Source organism: Mustela nivalis (assembly GCF_964662115.1).
Source record: "Mustela nivalis genome assembly, chromosome: 4".
NCBI lineage: Eukaryota > Metazoa > Chordata > Mammalia > Carnivora > Mustelidae > Mustela > Mustela nivalis.
The window spans coordinates 70122456-70140409 of NC_139023.1; the positions used below are offsets into that span (position 1 = coordinate 70122456).

The 17954-nt window shown below is 43.7% G+C and overlaps 1 protein-coding gene across 1 annotated transcript in view; it reads left to right on the top strand.

The window, feature by feature from the left end:
• RNF150 (ring finger protein 150) overlaps positions 1-17954 on the top strand; it is a 255102-nt gene that overhangs the window by 197207 nt on the left and 39941 nt on the right. The window contains exons 5-6 of the mRNA XM_082728470.1: positions 7122-7218; positions 15092-15302. Coding sequence (XP_082584596.1) covers positions 7122-7218; positions 15092-15302 — 308 coding nt within the window. The remainder of the gene's footprint in view (positions 1-7121; positions 7219-15091; positions 15303-17954) is intronic.

A 17954-nucleotide genomic window follows, 5' to 3' on the forward strand; every position in this document is an offset into this window, starting at 1 on the left:
TTTTCACCTTTGAGTCAGCATTTGATAGCTAACATTGTGGGTTTGTCATATATGGTCTTTATTATTTGAGGTACTCACCCTTTATACCTTCTTTGTTGAGAGTTTTTATCATAAATGGATATTGAATTTTGTCAGATGCTTTTTCTGCAGCCATTGAGATGATCGTAAGATTTTTATCCTTCGGTTTGATAATGTGGTATAACATTGAGGATTTGTGGATGTTGAACCATCCTTGCATCTTTGGAATAAATCCCACTTGATCATGGTGTACAAGCCCTTTAATGTACTGTTGAATTTGCTTTTCTGATATTTAGTTGAGGATTTTGGCATCTATGTTCATCAGGGTTATTGGCACATATATTGCAATATATTGGCATATAAAATTCTTTTTTTGTGTTTGTGGTGTCCTTCTTTGGTTCCTTGGTGTCAGGGCAGTTCTGGCCTTATAAAATGAATGTGAGAGAGTTCCTCCTCTTCTATTTTTTGGCAGAGTTTGAGAAGGACTGGTATTACTTTTACTTTGAATGTTTGATACATTGTACCAGTGAAACCATCTGGTCCTGGACTTTTATTTTTGGGGAAGGTTTTCTTTTTAGTGATTCAATCTCCTTACTAGTCATCGATCTGTTCAGATCTCCTACTTCATCATTATTCAGTCTTGTAATTTGTATGTTTCTGGAAATGTATCTATGTCTTCTACCTTGCCCAAATTTTTGGCATGGAATTATTCATAGTGGTTTCTTATGAGCCTTTGCATTTCTGTGGTATGAGCTGTAACATTTCTTTCATTTATGATTTTAGTCCCCTCCCTGTTTTTCTTGGTGAGTGCAGCTAAAGACTTGTCAGTTTTGTTTATCTTTTCAAAGATGAGCTCTTAATTTCATATATCTTCTTTATTGTCCTTTTAGTCTCTATTTCATTTATTTCGGCTCTAATCTCTGTTATTTCTTTTGGTCTACTAACTTTGTGCTTCATTTGTTCTTTGTTCTTTGATTATAATAACAACCCTCTGAAGGATTATCATAAACTATCACTTCGGAGGGTTGTTATACCAATTAAAGGATATTGTCATAAAAACCGAAAGAGAAAACTGAGCCTCAGACAACTTAAATCACTCACTCAAGGTCACAAAGCTAAGGAGTCATAGTCAAACTCTGAAACTGAGACATGTACAGCTACTGCAACATGTAGGAAAACACAATAGGGCAAAAAGGAAAAGTAACTCTCCTTGACAGAGTTTCGAGAAAAGGGTTGGGATGTTCAGAGAAGAGAAGGGATATCTGAGCTATGACTTGAAATGCGACAAGATTTGACACACCAGAGGGAAAAAAATGAGAAGGGCATTCCAGAGTTATGGTGAAATTGTGGGGTAAATGTGGGACATATCAGAAGATGTGACAAGTGCCCGGTCGGGTGGGAGCCTTCTGTGTGCTCTGTGTTCATGCATCTTGACTTTGTGCTGGTGGTGGGGGGGGGTGGTCCTGAAGCATTTCAAGTCTCCAGAGTGATATCATGTTTATATTTTAGAAAGCTAAAGCAAGCAAGGGAAACCAGACCATGTCAAGAAGAGCCCTGAAAAAAAGTTGGGTATAACTTTCTCGGGTACTTCATAATTCAAATACAAAAATCTTGAGGGAAGGGGATAGAGTTTGCCAGCTCATCATTTACCAGATCTGCGGGGCAGTGGAGAATGGGGGAGTACAGAGCATTTAGAGGCCAATGTTATCCTCTTCCCAAATAAATCAGGCACCCTAATATCTAAGTATAGTTCTGATGAGGCCATTGTTTGACAGCTTTTTCCTTCTGTAGCCAAGTGAACACGCTTAAGGCAGATCACTTTTCCCTTTGGTTTTGCCTGATTCCCAACCCCTGTAGCTAAGATACTGCCTCCTTAGAGCTGAATCACAAAATTCACTGGGGAAGAATAACAATTTGAATTCTTCCACCTCCTCCAACCCCAACCCTCCCAACCCCCACCCATGACATTCAGTAGGGAAAAGAGAGTGGTGGAGTGTAGAATTAGGTAAAACCACTGAGTGTAGGACAGGCTCGGCAGCTTCCTCACTCTTTGGATAACTGAACTTACTTCAATGAGCTTCAGCTTATTTCTCCATAAAATGGGAATAATAATTTCTATTTCATAGGGCTGTTATGCATTATTCATATATAATATGCCTGGTGCATAGTAGGCATTCAGTAACCAGTAGAGATTTATTAATTTAATTAAATTAGTGCTATCCATTTAGAAACTTTGACTTCATCGACAACTTAACAAGTAGGATTCTGAGGCTATGAAGAAGTGTCCGGACTACCCAGAGAAGCACTGGATGTATTCCGTCTAAAGAGTTAATGTTGCCTGGGTCCCTGAGTGACTCATGTTCTTTGATAACCATTTCGCTGAAGGCAGTGCAACAGCTTGTGTTGGTGCCTAAAGTAAAGCCACGGAATTTTAATGTCAATGTCAGGGTGACAGGGTCTGACAAAGCTTACAAAAACGAACAAGATAGAAAGGCCAGAAGGGCTCCATTCTTCAACCAGGTGGAGGAAAAAAAAAAAAAAAAGGCCATTTAATTGGAGAGGGTGTCACACATAGAGGCAAAAGGACAATGGGAAACAAGAATTAATAAATGGGGAACGAGCTTAACGGGGTCATTACTGCTAAAAAAAAAAAAGGTGAGAACTTATTATTCATAATAAGCTCAGCCTCATTATGTAGTAGTTGGCATCATTTTTGTCAGGTGTTTGAAGAACTTTTTCTTAAACGTTTGCTTAACTTTGATGACTAAAGAGGGAGCAGAGTTTTGTTTTTTGTTTTTTTTAAAGATTTTATTTATTTATTTGACAGAGATCACAAGTAGATGGAGAGGCAGGCAGAGAGAGAGAGAGAGGGAAGCAGGCTCCCTGCTGAGCAGAGAGCCCGATGTGGGACTCGATCCCAGGACCCTGAGACCATGACCTGAGCCAAAGGCAGTGGCTTTAACCCACTGAGTCACCGAGGTGCCCGAGAGCAGAGTTTTGATTGATCCTCTGTTGTATTTCCAGCTTGTCAGGATTGTTATGAGATAGACAATCTTGTCCCAATGTTCCCCAGTATGGACTTTCTCACTCAGCCTTTGTTAAAAACATGGGAAGCCAGGCATCTGGGTGGCTCAGTGAATTAAAGCCTCTGCCTTCGGCTCAGGTCATGATCTCAGGGTCCTGGGATGGAGCCCCGCATCCGGCTCTCTGCTCAGCAGGGAGCCTGCTTCCCCCTTTCTCTCTGCCTGCCTCTCTGCCTACTTGTGATCTCTGTCTGTCAAATAAATAAATAAAACTTTTGAAAATTTTTAAATAAATGGGAAGGAACAGTGCTGTACTGTGAATCATACAAACAGGATGAGTTGACAGTGACTTTGTGGTAGAGACGTTTACTCAACCATTGGTGCTTCTCACTAAAGGCTGGACTCTTTCCCTACCTCTTTGTTTATTTGTTTAGCCTAGTAACTTTTATTTTTCTTTCCACTTGGGGGGAAAAATGGTTTTTGCAATCCCAATTATAAAGATATATAAAGATAAAGATACATCAACTTCATAGTTAATGGTCCACACAAGAAATATGGTGCAAGAAATAAATGAATGTTAGTTACTAATCAGCATGATCGCTCTACATGTCACTTGAGCACTCGTAGGTTTTGCCCTTGCTCTCCCTCTGATTTTTTAAAATTTGCCTTTACTTGTTAAAATGTTAAAAGAATATTCTAAAGAGTAGCGATCAGAGTAGTAACATAGTATCTAAAAACAAGGTGCAGTGCAGTGGTATCGATAAGATTAACAGTAGCTTACAATTGAGGAGGGCCTGGAGTTACGTTTTCAGCTTTGTGGTCCTTATTTACCCCCTACCCCAACACACACACACACACACACACACACACACACACTCACACGGACTTATTCACTCGCAAACTCCACGCTTTGAAGAAAATGTCACAGGTGAGCAGCTGAGTCTTGGGGATATTAAGACCTGCCCAAGACCAAAGAGCCAGAAAGCAGTGGATCCAGGGGTGTGGCTTTTCAGTGGCCTTTCTGTTGCAGTTCACAGGGACCCGTCGAAGCCCTGGGCTCCTGCACTGGTGGAGGGCCCTTGTCTTATTCATCTTTGTACCCAGCTCCTAGCACAGAACAGAACGGAACAAGCGGGTGACGCAGCTAGTGCTGTATTTTAGGAAGATAAATCTGGCAAGGATGAGTGGGATGAAAAGAACAGGAAAAGCTTGTGGCATGGAGAGTAGTGGCAATGTTATTTTAATAATAAAGACCATCAACAAAATGAGGAGTGAAGGAGAAGCGTTGAGAATAGACGGGAAGCTGGGCGTGTGGAAGAGATTCTGCTCGAGGGAGGCCACGTGGCTTGATGACCGTGCATAGGCGGTGAGGGGGACCAGGTCTTTGGATAAGTATCCATCCATATAGCAAATATTTCTTGAGTATTATCTTTGTGCCAGGAACTATTTTAGGTTCTGGGGATGCAATAGTGAATTAGGCAAATGAAGATTTTTCTCTCAGGGACCTTATATTCTCATTGGAGGATGTACTGGTCAGTGTTCTCCAAAGAATCCCACTGATCTCACTATATTACATATCATAGGTATATATAGAGAGAGTTTTCAAGGCATCGATTTTTCAAGAAATTGGCTTACATGATCATGGGGCTGGCAAGTCAGGAATCTGTAGGGCAGGCCTACAGTTTAGAAGCTCGAGCAGGATCTGATGCTGCTGACTGGAGGCAGAATTTCTGCTTCCTGAGGAAACCTCAGTTTTATTCTTATGACCTTTAACTGATTGGATAAGGCCCACCTAGACTATTTGGGATAATCTCCTTCATTTAAAGTAAACCGATTGTAGGTGTTAACTAGATCTATGACATTCCCCTAGATTAGGGTTTCACTGAATGACTGGGCACTAGAGCCTAGCCGAGCTGACCCACAAAACTTAGCATCACAGAGATGTCAGAATGACAAGTTCGCAGGGAGGAATGACTCAAGGTGTTCAAGAGTCAGCTTTTGCGGGGGAGACTCTAGGAAGACATCTCTGCCTGGGTAGCTGTATCTCCAGGGGTACCTGCAGCTTGGGGATAATAAGAGACTTACTGAAGCTCAGACAGCTACTAGTGACTGGCCCTCCTGTTGTTCTGGTGCCAGCACATGTGCGGGGGACGCAGAGAGGCTGACTCCCCGGAACAGTCAGAAGGATCATGATGTTCGGCTTTTTTCCCCAAAGGAATGCCAGTTGGTGAGCAAGTTGAGATTCAGAACTTGTTCCCTGAGAGCAGAGCCTGAACATGGGGAGGTCCGTACCGCTGTTGGGGAGGGGGGTGGAGAAGGTGGCTTCATCCCTCTTTAGTCTCTCCCTCACTCCTGCCAGTGCCCATCTCAGGGCTCTCGTGCCAGTCCATTGTTCTGCCTAGAACACCCTCCTTCCTCTCCCCTCCCTTTCATGCAGATAGTGTCCATGTAGCCCTCAAGTGTTTTGGCTTTGGCTCTTCATGGGGAAGGTCTATCCTGAGTACCCCAACGGGATAGATCTCCCAGTTAGAAGCCTCCCCAAACTCCATGTTCTTCTAATGGGATACTTAGCACGGTTGTCATTAAGTAGCTTATTTCTATTATTTTATTAGCATCTGCTCCTCTTGTTACACTCCTGAAGGGAAAGGAGCCAAATCGCTACCATGTTCATTCCCAGAGTTGAGCACGATCCTTGGCCTTTATTACTTGTTGGATGAACGGATGGATAGAGGAACGAATGAGTGTGATACGTATCTACCAAAGAATAAATCTGCAGGCATTCCAAGCGATCATCTGGGAACATGATGATCTGTGCAAGTTGCTACTCTCCTGTTCTAATCCCCAACCTACTCTTATCCAGCCTACCTCCAACTCCAGCCTCAGCACGTGGGTTTCTTCTCAATTTCCATTTAAAAGCTGGCCCTTCCCACCTTCTTCCCTCATTTAGGGGTCCCTTTGAAGCATCTGAGCAGAAAGCCCTCTAACACAAAGAAAAGTTAGAACTGTTAGAAAGGAAGAAGACGAAGGTGAGAGAGAGAGTAAACATATTCCAGGAACGGTGCTGCACTGAGGATGCGGTCAGGGTGGACGGAATTTCCTGCGAAGCCCTCCTACTTCAGGCAGACCATTCGCTCTCATCTTGCCCCAGGCAGGAAGTTCTGTCTGCTTCTGCTGGTGGCCCGGAGTCTTGCGAGTGAGAAGAAAAGCTTCTGACTCGAGAAGTCCCCGCTGATCTCTTGGGCCCCTAGAGAGCCAAGTTGAGTGAAAGGTCAGTTAGGAGGCCCCCCTCTTGCCCGTCCTAAGCGCCCCACTTCTGCTGGTATGCAGGGAAGGCTCACGGGCCTGGAGCATGGGGACGGCAGGGGCGATGAGTGCGTCAGCTGTACAAACAGTAAAGGGTACAGGACGGTTCAGCCCGGCTTCTGCTTCGGCAGCCAGCAGTCATCACAACGTAAAATGTCATCTGTGTTATGAAATGCTTCCAGGAGCTCTGCTGCCCTTCTGTGTGACAGCCCAAATATTAATGGAAACAAGGCTTTATTTTGCAGTTGTCTTCTGACTGTGAAAAAGAGAAACTTTGGATTTAGTTGCAGGTAATCTTTCTCTCTCTCTCAAGGTCTAGCCTCAAATGGTCCGGGCAGGCCTCCCTGCTTCCATTCTTTCCCACTAAGCCTTCTTCCTACTGAGAAAGAGCAAAATCTCTCTGTGTCTCCATTCTCTACATTTTCTGAAACTTGGAAGACTCCATTGTGAATCCCAGAGGACAGTCCTGGGATCCAGACAAAGTCTGACTGTATCAGCAACCGGGTATGAGAGGCAGCTCCCAGGCCCACGGAGCCAGGAGATGGAGGTTTGAGTCTCGGCTCTGCCTCTGCACATCAAGTGACCTTGGACGAGTCTCTGGGCTGTGGTGGACTAGGTCGTCTCTGCGCAGTCGAGTGACCTTGGATGAGTCCCTGGGCTGTGGTGGACTAGGTCGTCTCTGCGCAGTCGAGTAACCTTGGACGAGTCTCTGGGCTGTGGTGGACTAGGTCCCCTCCGCAGTCGCCGCCGCTCTAAGATGTGTGGTTCTCATTGCAGGCATCTTTTCCACAAGTCCTGCGTTGACCCCTGGCTTCTAGACCATCGCACCTGTCCCATGTGCAAGATGAACATTCTTAAAGCCCTAGGGATCCCGGTAAGCACAGCCCAGCCTACACCATCGTGATGTGTGTCTTTCTGCATTACCCCCAAAGCAGGGAGAAAACCACACACCCGGATTTTCTCTGACCCCTCCTCGGCACAGCGGGAGGTGTCATCTGATGAGCCCCCAAGAGAACGCCCATGTCTGAAAACATCTGTCCTCTCACTTTCTCTCAGTCGGAGAACACCACGACCCTCTCACCACTTCCCCGCCTGTGACTCAAGATGCTGCTTCTGCAGCGCGTAGGCTTCTCCCCTGGGCTCTGGGTGTGAGTGCAGGCAGGACCCAGCAGAGGCAGGATGGTCCTGGTGCCCAGAGCTTGCCCTCCTGTGGCATTACTCACAGCATTGTCTGCAAGGGCTTCTGCATGCCGACTTTCTGAGGCTGCCCTTCTCTGGAAAAGTCCGAAGTGCCTAGCTTTCCCGGGAAAGGAACTCTTCTGAACAAAGGGAGGGAAAGTCAGCCACTGGGAACCTGGCGCAGAGCCTCTGCTCATCTCAGGTCTCTACAGAGACCTTGAGTGAACAGGAAGACGGAGCCAGCTACCATCCCATTTGTGCCCTCAGTTATGTGTTTATAAAATGTAGTCTCTCCCCCAGCGCAAGGAGAACCCCACCAGCTGGTTGGCTCGCTGCTCCGGGGAAGGACTTTCCCAGGACCATATTCAAGCAAAGCCACAGTTGATGGCTAGTGAGACACCAGCTGCTGCGGTGAGGACAGGAAGCAAGCCAGGCCACCATATCCGAGGGCTGCACAGAGATGTGAAAAAAAATGCTGGCACTGTCTAAAAGCAGCTAGACAAACAGGATACGGAGGCCAACCTCCTCCCCATCCCCTCTGCTCTGCCGCAGCCTTTCTCTTGTCACTTCTCACCACTAATGGCAGAAAATAAAGAGAATGTTAAGGGTCCCAAGATAGCACTGAAGAAGAAAGGATCAGATATCAAAGGATCCCTTTAATGCCTAAGGGCTAATTATCCTAGGACTATCAGAGTGGCTCTGTTGGAGAGGGCACACCTGAAGACTCGGAGGTCAGGCATTGGCTGAATTTTCTACCCGGTAGCAGCTGCGTCCATGCCAGCTGTGTGCTATTTTTCATGGCTGGTACACCAAACACAAATCAACTCATATGACTGTGGCTTTGAGCTAGATTTTGAAAGCCAATGCATTAAATTTTCAGACCAGAGTTGCAAATGCATAATGCGTTCAAGGTGAAAGTCAATTACAGCGGACGTGAAATATTACCAAGCACCCAACCTCTCTACCAGACATTGGGAGCTTAGAAAATTGAACTCAGGGTTTGCACTTCTCACATTGCTAGCTGCAGCAGATTCATACGGGGGAGCCAGGAAATGTATATACGTGTGTGCTTGCATGTGTGTGTGTGTGTGTGTGTGTGTGTGTGTTTAGTCTCCAACATCTGTAGAATACTTAACAATGAAAGAGAGAGTCACATTATCTGACCCAGTTCCTATTCCTCAGGATGTTCTCGAAGCTCCTGAATGTCTATCCCAGTGCTTCTTGGTCAGGACGATGAAACCAAACCGCTCCTGGTAGTTAAGTTTTGTACTAAATAGCGTTTGACTTCAGACTTTGCCAGAGGTGGTAGGACTTCTTCAGAAGGTACTTGAGAAGGAGTTGAGAATAGATACTGTTTCTAAAACAGAAGTATTGGGTGGCCTTTGGGCTTATTTCCAAAATCAATAACATTTTCACTTTTAGGAGGTTTTTTTTGTTCATGGTTCCATGCTGACCAAGTACGGAGGATGGGATGTTATTTAGCACACTGGACTTAAGAAACATAAACATGGGTAGCATCTTTTGGATTTTACCAGGGAGCTGGACAGGAACATGACATGTATCTGAGCTCGACCTAGAGAACAGAACATCCTCTGGGAAGAAGAAAGCCTGTGGGCTACTTCTCAGGAAGCACCAAGGCATCTGGCTACCCTCTCACCTCTCTAAGACTTTTCTGTTTTTTTCCTAGAGGATGACACTGAAGTCGGGATCTGGGACGAATTTGGAATGTTGTTCCACTCTATACTTCGCCCCTGGGTAGCAGCGCCATGCCTAAACTCCAAAAAGATGATGTTTGATTGCATTCGTTTAACTTCCCCGGTCACTGGACAAGCTCACAGCCTTCTCAATTAGTATATACCTCCTATAGCTAACTGAAACCCTTTGTATGCTGCTTACAGAGACGGTTTCATACGTTTTCTAAATTGCTTATATTCATTCCATTCTTCAGGAAAATTGACAAGAGCTTGTCAGTCTCTAACAGTTAGTGCCTATTGGTTCTTATCTCTGTAGCCCTTTCATGGGCCAAGTTGATCAATACATGTCTTGAGGCCTCATTGCCCTTCAGAGTCTGAAGGCTGCTGGTCACAGAATCGTATTTATGAAATTCAGTCTGGTCCTCCTTTGAACAGTGCCCGCTCACCAAGGCCGCCGTGGTCATCTTGGCCAACTGGAGCTGTCCAGTTACAGGTGGTAAGGGTTTTTTGGGGCTCGATTTTGGTTTTGGTGGACTTTAACTGAGTATCCTTGTACGCACCTGTGCTATAAGGCAAGTCCATGTAAGTTGAAAGCTGGAACCTGGGGACATTTTCATTTTGTAAGTGGATATCTCTCAAATGAGCTAAAGAACGAAAGCCTGCTGATTATGAAGTTCCCATTACAGTGGGTATCTGTCTTTATGACATGTTACCAAGAGAAACAAAATACTGGGGCGCCTGGGTGGCACAGTGAGTTACGCATCCTACTCTTGATTTCAGCTCAGGTCATGATCTCAGGGTTGTGAGATCGAACCCTGCATTGCGAGTTCTGCTTGGGATTCTCCCTCTTTCTCTCTGACCCTCCCCCTGCGTGCACAGTCTCTCCTCTCTCTCAAATAAATAAATAAACCTTTGAGAGAAAGAAATAAAATACTGACACTAAAGGGGCAGGGGGCCCTTTCTTTTCTTTTTTTTCCTTTTTTAAGATTTAATTTATTTATTAGACAGAGATCACAAGTAGGCAGAGAGCAGCCTCCCTGCTGAGCAGAGAGCCCGGTGCAGGGCTCGATCCCAGGACCTTGAAATCATGACGTGAGCCGAAGGCAGAGACTTAACCCACTAAGCCACCCAAGCGGACTTTCTTGTCCGAAGTGTTTTCACCCCTTTATCTACACAACAGTGCTTCATGTTCCTTTCTCTCCTGTCAGGTCTAGATGTGTCTTTGTAGACGACAGAACAGAGGTCTCAGTGAGTCCTCCTACAAGGTACTGTGTCACCCAGGCCTTTCGTATCCCAGCAAACACCTTCTCCTATCACTCTTGTCCTGACATGAATAGGATAATAGTTATTAAATGGAAATTCCATGTAGCTGGGGTATTCCCAAGTTCCTGACTGTTTAGAGATTGATTTATTTGAGGTGTTTCCCCATGGTCACCTGAATCTGAAGACCTATATCGTATTCATTCGCAGATGGTATTTGACATCTCTGCTAAACATATGACTGTAATTTCTCTTAGAGATCTATAAATTGGGTTTCTTTTCAAAATCTATTTGATGAACTACTTAGGGTGGACATAAAATGTGAGTTTATGTAAATTGGGGTCTATTAAATATTATACCTAAGCTAAATTATTCACACGTGCCACCATTAACAATCTCACTGAGCTAATTAGCTCTTTCTCTTTTCCCCTTCTGTTAAGGATATAATACTGATCTTACTAGTCCACAAAGTAAAAGAGAACACTCTACATCAAAATCAATAACTTTTTTTAAGAAAAGAAAAGAATAAAACAAATGAACGATATCAACAAGAGAAGTCAACTTTTTGAAAAATATGTCAGTTGTTACCACATCTACAACTGCATCCAGATGCTTTGGATGAAAGACCGACCAGCACAGTATTCTCCTGATGAAATCTTTTCTTCCTTGACACCCCACACACAATCAGTTTTGCTTTTAAGGGTTTTTATATACTGTAGGGGAAGAAAAGAACATGGTTTTTCCTTCTACCCTCCTAGGTTCTCCTGCTGGGGTCCTATAAATGAGACTAGAAAAAGATTACCACGAGAAGAGGCCCTTGGGTGGCCCAGTAGGTTAAGCGTCTGCCTTCAGCTCAGGTCATGATCCCAGGGTCCTGGGATCGAGTCCCACATTGGCCTCCTTCCTCTGCAAGGAGCCTGCTTCTCTGTCTCCCTCTGCCTGCTGCTCCCCCTGCTGTGCTCTCTTGCTCTCTCTGTCATGTAAACAAACAAACAAGTAATAAACAAATAAACAAGATTTTCAAGAGAAAAACAACCAGACATTTATTTACTCACATGTGCATTGTCCGTTCATACAGGAGTGTGTAGGGATGAGTAAATCAAAGGGGCGGTCAGAACTTGGACATAGCATCTTCATGAAAGAACAAATTTTTAGAGAAGTGATAAGACAAAGGAAAGGGACCTTGAGCTTCTAGGGCAGCAGAATCTGAGGAAGTACATATATGAGGGAAAATAATGGCAGATAAGAGCGTGGTAATGAGGTATGTTATTACAGACCCATTTGGCATCAACTCTCAGACTCTGGTAATAAGAATGTTCTTCTCTTCCTGGTACGAGGAAGAACGCCATCTTTACAAATTTGTGTCCTACTTTTAGGCAGATGGGAGGACAGAGACCATTTCTTTATCTGCTTCTTCTCGACTGTGTTTAACTCAAAATAATCTTTATGCCAACAGTGTATTTGGGGTGACACATTCTGCTGCCCTTGAACAGCATACCTTACCTCTGCACAGAACCTGATCGTTTTTAAAAGCATTTTCTCAAATCTTCCCTTCATTGATCTAGGGCAGATACTAACATTCCCAGCTTCTCATAGTAGTAAACTGAGACTCTGATATAATACTCAAATGGGTATTTGCTGAGCACCTAATAATTGTCAGACACTATGTGAGGGCTTGGAATTTAAGATCAACATGATGTAGTGGCTTCACTCTAAAAAGCTTATGTCCCATTTATATGTGGGATCTAAAAACTGAGCTCATAGAAACAGAGAACAGACTGGTAGTTGCCAGAGGCCAGAGGTTGTGGTGGGGGTGGGGTGAGGTGGGTGAAGGTGATCAAGTTATAAGATAAATAAATCCTGGGGGTGTAAGGTGCAGCATGGTAACAATCTTGTATTGTATATTTGAAAGTTGCTAAGAGTGTAGATCTTAAAATTTCTCATTACAAGAACAAACGCGTAACTATATGGGATAATGGATATTGACTAAACCTATGTGTTCATCATTTTCCAGTGTATATGTGTGTATCAAATCATCCTGTTGTCTAAGCTACCACAGTGTTACATGTCAATTAGATCTGAATAAAACTGGGCAGAAAAGAAAGCTTATGGACTAGTAGAGAGAGACAAAGACAAGCACAGTTACAAATAAACCATAAATGCCTACAAAATATCACAGTAGGGAGGATGCTATCTGCAAGGGAACGCCACTTGGAAAGGTGCCATTTGGCCTGGGAATTGAAGGATGGTTAGGAATTCACCATGGTTATTTGGAGACCTAGAGAAAGAAAAGGGGATGGGGTGATGGGGGCTCAGCAGAGCATTAGCTAAAGCCCTGAGATAGTGAATATATGGTCTGTGTTTCCAACAGCTGAGGGGAGGTCAGAAAAGCTGGCTGGGGTAAGGGTGTAGAGACCCTGTTTTGCCCCAGTAAGGACGTTATAATTCATTCTTTAAGAGAAAAAAAGAACCATACTTTTTTTTTTTTTAAGATTTTCTTTATTTATTTGAGAAAGAGAGAGAGAGAAAGCATGAAGGGGGAGGGTTAGAGGGAGAAGCAGACTCCCCATTGAGCAGGGAGCCCAACATGGGACTCTATCTTGGGATTTGATCCTGGGACTCCAGGATCATGACCTGAGCCAAAGGCAGAGGCTTCACCAACTGAGCCACTCAGGTGCCCCATTTTTTGTTTGTTTGTCTTTTTTTTTTTTTTTTAATGATTTTATTTATTTGACAGACAGAGATCACAAGTAGGCAGAAGGACAGGCAGGGGGAGCAGGGAAGCAGGTTCCTTGCTGAGCAGAGAGCCCAATGCAGGGCTAGATCCCAGGACCCTGGAATCATGACCTGAGCTGAAGGCAGAGGCTTAACCCACTGAGCCACTCAGGTGCCCCATTTTTTGTTTGTTTGTATGTCATTTTTTTTAAGATTGTATTTATTTGGGGATATTTATTTATTTATTTATCTCCGTCTCTCAGACAGAGATCGCAAGTAGGCAAAAGGAAAGGCAGAGATGAGGGGAGGGGAAGCAGGCTCCCTGCTGAGCAGAGCCCTGAGATCATGACCTGAGCCAAAGGCAGGCGGTTAACCCACTGAGCCACCCAGGCACCCCTGTTTGTTTGTCTTTTAAAGAGTGCTCTGGTGAGAAAGTAGAGAATGGAATATACCAGGAAGGGAACTGTAAGGAAATAGGGAGGCTGGAAATGGAGAGAGAAAATTCATAACGTGCCCAGTGTTACGATCTCTGCGTTTAGTAAACATGGTAGGTTGGTCATTCCATGAACTGACTTCGGATAATTTGAGTTTCCATGAATTGGCTCACTTCCCATAGAGATGAAGAAGGTGAAATGAGCTGAATTTGAGTGTTTTATGAGGTTGATGGAAATTTCCAGCTGACTATTGGAAACACAGGTATGCAGCTTGGGAGACTGGTATAAGAGTAGAAAGTTAGAACAAGAGTCCCCCACTTTGGGCTCCTTGCTTTGTGCTCCCAGTGAGTCCGTGGGTTATAGATTTTCCCTTCAGGTGAACTTCACACACAGTGTAGTCATTGTGATGTTAATTTAATCGGTGCCAATCTAGAATTTTCCTCACCTAATCCTGCCTGACCTGATCTGCATCCATTATGAGTGCAAAACCAAATTTAATTCATAGCTATTCTTAATATATCTCAACACTGTAACTCTGCAACACCATCTTTTTAAAATAATTTTGGAGGTTAGAAAGAGGCATAACAACTGAAAATCATCTTAAAAGTTGTTTGTGGAAGACATATAAATATATTCAATACTATTTCAAATAACAGAACTAAGACCAAAGAGAAAAACTTGCAATGGGTAAGATTTTGCCCCATGGTAGAATAGTCTAACAAGGCTAGCCAACACAGGGTGCCTTGTAAAGCAGAAAGCTCCCCATTTGTTTGTTCTTCAAATGAGGCTGTCAGAGATCTGAGGATGAGGCCCTGGAGGGAGACGAAGTCTTGCAGTGAGTGGATCGTTAAGCTAGAGGGCATCACCCTGATTTTAGGATAGTAAAGTTTTCACTTAGAGGATTTGACAAACGTATCATCAGTTTGCATGGTAAGTAAATAGGTTATTTTTTACAGCTGGCTTTTGGCTCATGTTTAACCACCACAACAAAAATAGCCTCACCCTGTGGCTTTGTGTGTCTCTCTACTAAACAGTTCACCATGAGTCAGATTCTGTGCCTTTTCTCTACTCTACTGTCATCAGTGCATTTGCAAACAATGCATGGGTCTTTGGGGATAATTATCAGCTGTCAACTACACACTATATGAGGAGTACACACTATATGTAAGGAAGGACTATCATTATAAATAAATGCCATGTCCCCCTCCATTATATTAATATATGAATATTTCTTCTCCTGGAATTAAAATGTTCTCTCTAAATCTAAGTGGAACCCTTGGAAAGGAAACTCTGAAAGTGGTTTTCAAGTTAATTAGAGAAACTATAATGGAAAAATTTTTTAAGTGATTCAGGAAGAGAACCATAAAGGACTTGGTTTTCCATTGAGACAAAAGACAGGCTGTGAACATTTCATCTCTAACTTGATGACCAACACTAAGGGCAGATCCTTTTCTGTTCATATTAGCCCAATGCCGACTGCATAGATGACTTGCCCACCGACTTCGAGGGATCTCTAGGAGGCCCACCCACCAACCAGATCACAGGCGCGAGCGACACCACTGTGAATGAAAGTTCAGTCACCCTGGACCCTGCCGTCCGGACAGTGGGAGCCTTGCAGGTGGTCCCGGATACAGATCCCACCCCGCAGGAAGGAGAAGTCATCTTTACCACTAACAGTAAGTTCTGCTCTGCTTAGAAGTTCCATGGTCCACAGGGTTGTCACCACATGGGAGTTAGAAAAAGACTACTTTTCCTCAAGAAGAAAACAAGTGGACTGAGTGTGCAATGTTGCCAGGCTGAACAGTCATACCTGACAGACCTTTAGAAGCCCATCGCTTTCCAGGGGCGGATGGCCCCTCTGGCTGTGCGTCTTGCCTGCTCACACACGACAGTGTGTCATACCCCATGGTACCTGAGGCAGGTAGGGCGCTGGTTCTAGTCCAGGGAAGGGCAAGTGAAAAAAGCAACCGCAGGGCATGCGGGATTGGGCTAGGGCACTACCCTGCTCACTGTGTGTGTGTGTGTGTGTGTGTGTGTGTTTGTGTGTGTGTGCTTGAGAGAGAGCATGCACGTGGCTGTATGAGCTGGTCCCGGCTATATGCCGGAGGGTTCTCTCCCCTGTTGCCCCAGGACTCAGATGTAAATGGCATTCCTTCAGGTGGGTGTTTTTAAGGTCCAACCTAAACGTCCTGTAAGTGGTGGCACATTCAAGTATCTTCTGGATTTCTTCCCCATCCTCCACATATATTCTGACGCCCATTCTAGTTGATTGCAGTTATAAAAATATTAGAAAGCTGGATTAGCGTCAAGATGGAAGCTCGCACCTAAAGTATCTGCTCTTAAGTCTTATAGAGGAAAGAGAAAAGCTTCAGGAGTTTTAAGAAAACTAGCATGCAAAGTAACTTCGGTTTAAGGTTTAAAAAGTGGGTAGATATCAAGATGTGAAAATAAGGTGTATTGTTTCTCTTGATAGAAGTAACCTATTCACTACTGAAAATTTGGAAATGGAGAAAAGCAGATTAAAGCCACTGGGAATATTGCCTTTTAATAAGTTCTTTTTTTACATATTTGTGGTATTTGTAGAATTTGTAAAATTATTTAGAGTGAAATGTAAAGATAAGCCTTTTTTTCTAATGAAGAAATTAATGAACCTTATTGTTGAAAGGTTGAAACATGAAGAAAAGTATTAAAAATGAATGCAAAAATCACTCAGTACCCCACCTGGAAATAACCATACTTAACATTTTGGTGTATTTCCTGATAATCTCTTATGGGATAGTTGAGACATTACCATACTGGCTGAATATGGAGTGTTATAACTGTAGAACTTGCGGAGGTCCTCAACAGACAGTAACTTCAAGAGGAACTTGGTAGCAACTATGCCCCCACACAGTTTATTAGTCTTAAGTGGATAAGAATTTGACTTTGAAAACTTGACTTTTAGAAGCATAATGACCTCAACATTGAAAAAATGATCTTTAAACATTCGAAGTCCTGGGGCGCCTGGGTGGCTCAGTGGGTTAAGCCTCTGCCTTTGGCTTAGGTCAGGATCCCAGGGTCCTGGGATCCAGCTCCCAATGGGGCTTTCTGCTTAGTGGGAAGCCTGCTTCCCTTCTTCTCTCTGCCTGCCTCTCTGCCTACTTGTGATCTCTGTCTGTCAAATAAATAAATAAAATTTTTTAAAAAATTCAAAGTTCTTAGAGACAAATTCACTCCCTTTATTTTGAAGGTCTAGGGCAGTGCTGTCCAGTATTAATATAATGTAAGTCACATATGGAATTTCAGATTTTCTATTGTCACAGTAAAAAACATAGGTTCAGTTCATTTTAATGATCTATTTTATTTAACCCCATATACTCAAAATATTTTGCATTCTTTCTTTTGTATTAACTCCTCAAAACCTGGTGTGTGTTTTATATTTATAGAACATCTCCGTTTGAACTAGCTGCATTTCAGGTGCTAATGGCTACCCTACCAAAGAGCACAGACCTAGACTTCTAGTCATTTTCGGGAGAGAAGAACCTTAAAAGTAATTGAATCTTTACCCCTGATAAACTTCTAATTTTTAACTTGAGAGAGTCATGGCCCAGAAGAGTAAGTGGCTGACGCAGGTCAAATGATAAGTTCCCTTTTCAAAGGTACAAGATCATCCCGTAATTTTTCTGTTTATTGACATCTTTGCTTACCGTTAGACACTTCACTGCTCATTGTCTCTGTGAAGTATACTGGAAGGCCTGATAGACCTTTTGCTAGCAGTTTGAAAACACTGATGGCATAGCTGTCCTCACGCCTGTAGAGACCCAACCAAATACGGGTCGTCTTCCTTGCCATAAAATATTATTTCATTTTCAAGAGAAAATGTGTCATCTGTGAGATTCCTTATTCTTGAAAGTGGATACGTGCTTCCTACATCTCCGTGAAGCCCAGATGACAAATGGAAAGGCATAACTTGTGCGCTAACATACATCCAGAACTGAAATACAGGATCCTGGTCTGCACCCGTGTAATTTGTAATCTCGAAACTGTTTTTTGCCTAAAACAGATTCACAGTGTTGCGCCCATGGCAGGCACTCAGTAGATGTGTCCAATCCAATCCCGAAGCAGGGGGCTCCTGACCAAGAGAGGGAAAGCTGTCAGGTCACTGTAGAGGAAGATACCGGCAGGTTTGAGGAAAACAGGAAACCTGACAACACCTCTGTGATGGGAAGCCTGACGGCACACGGGACTGTGGCTAGAGGGAACAGTCTCTTAGTGTAGAAACTGAGGTTATTCTCAAACTGTTTTTCCTAGCCCTTTTATTTCTGGTTAGTTTTATTTATTGGGATCTA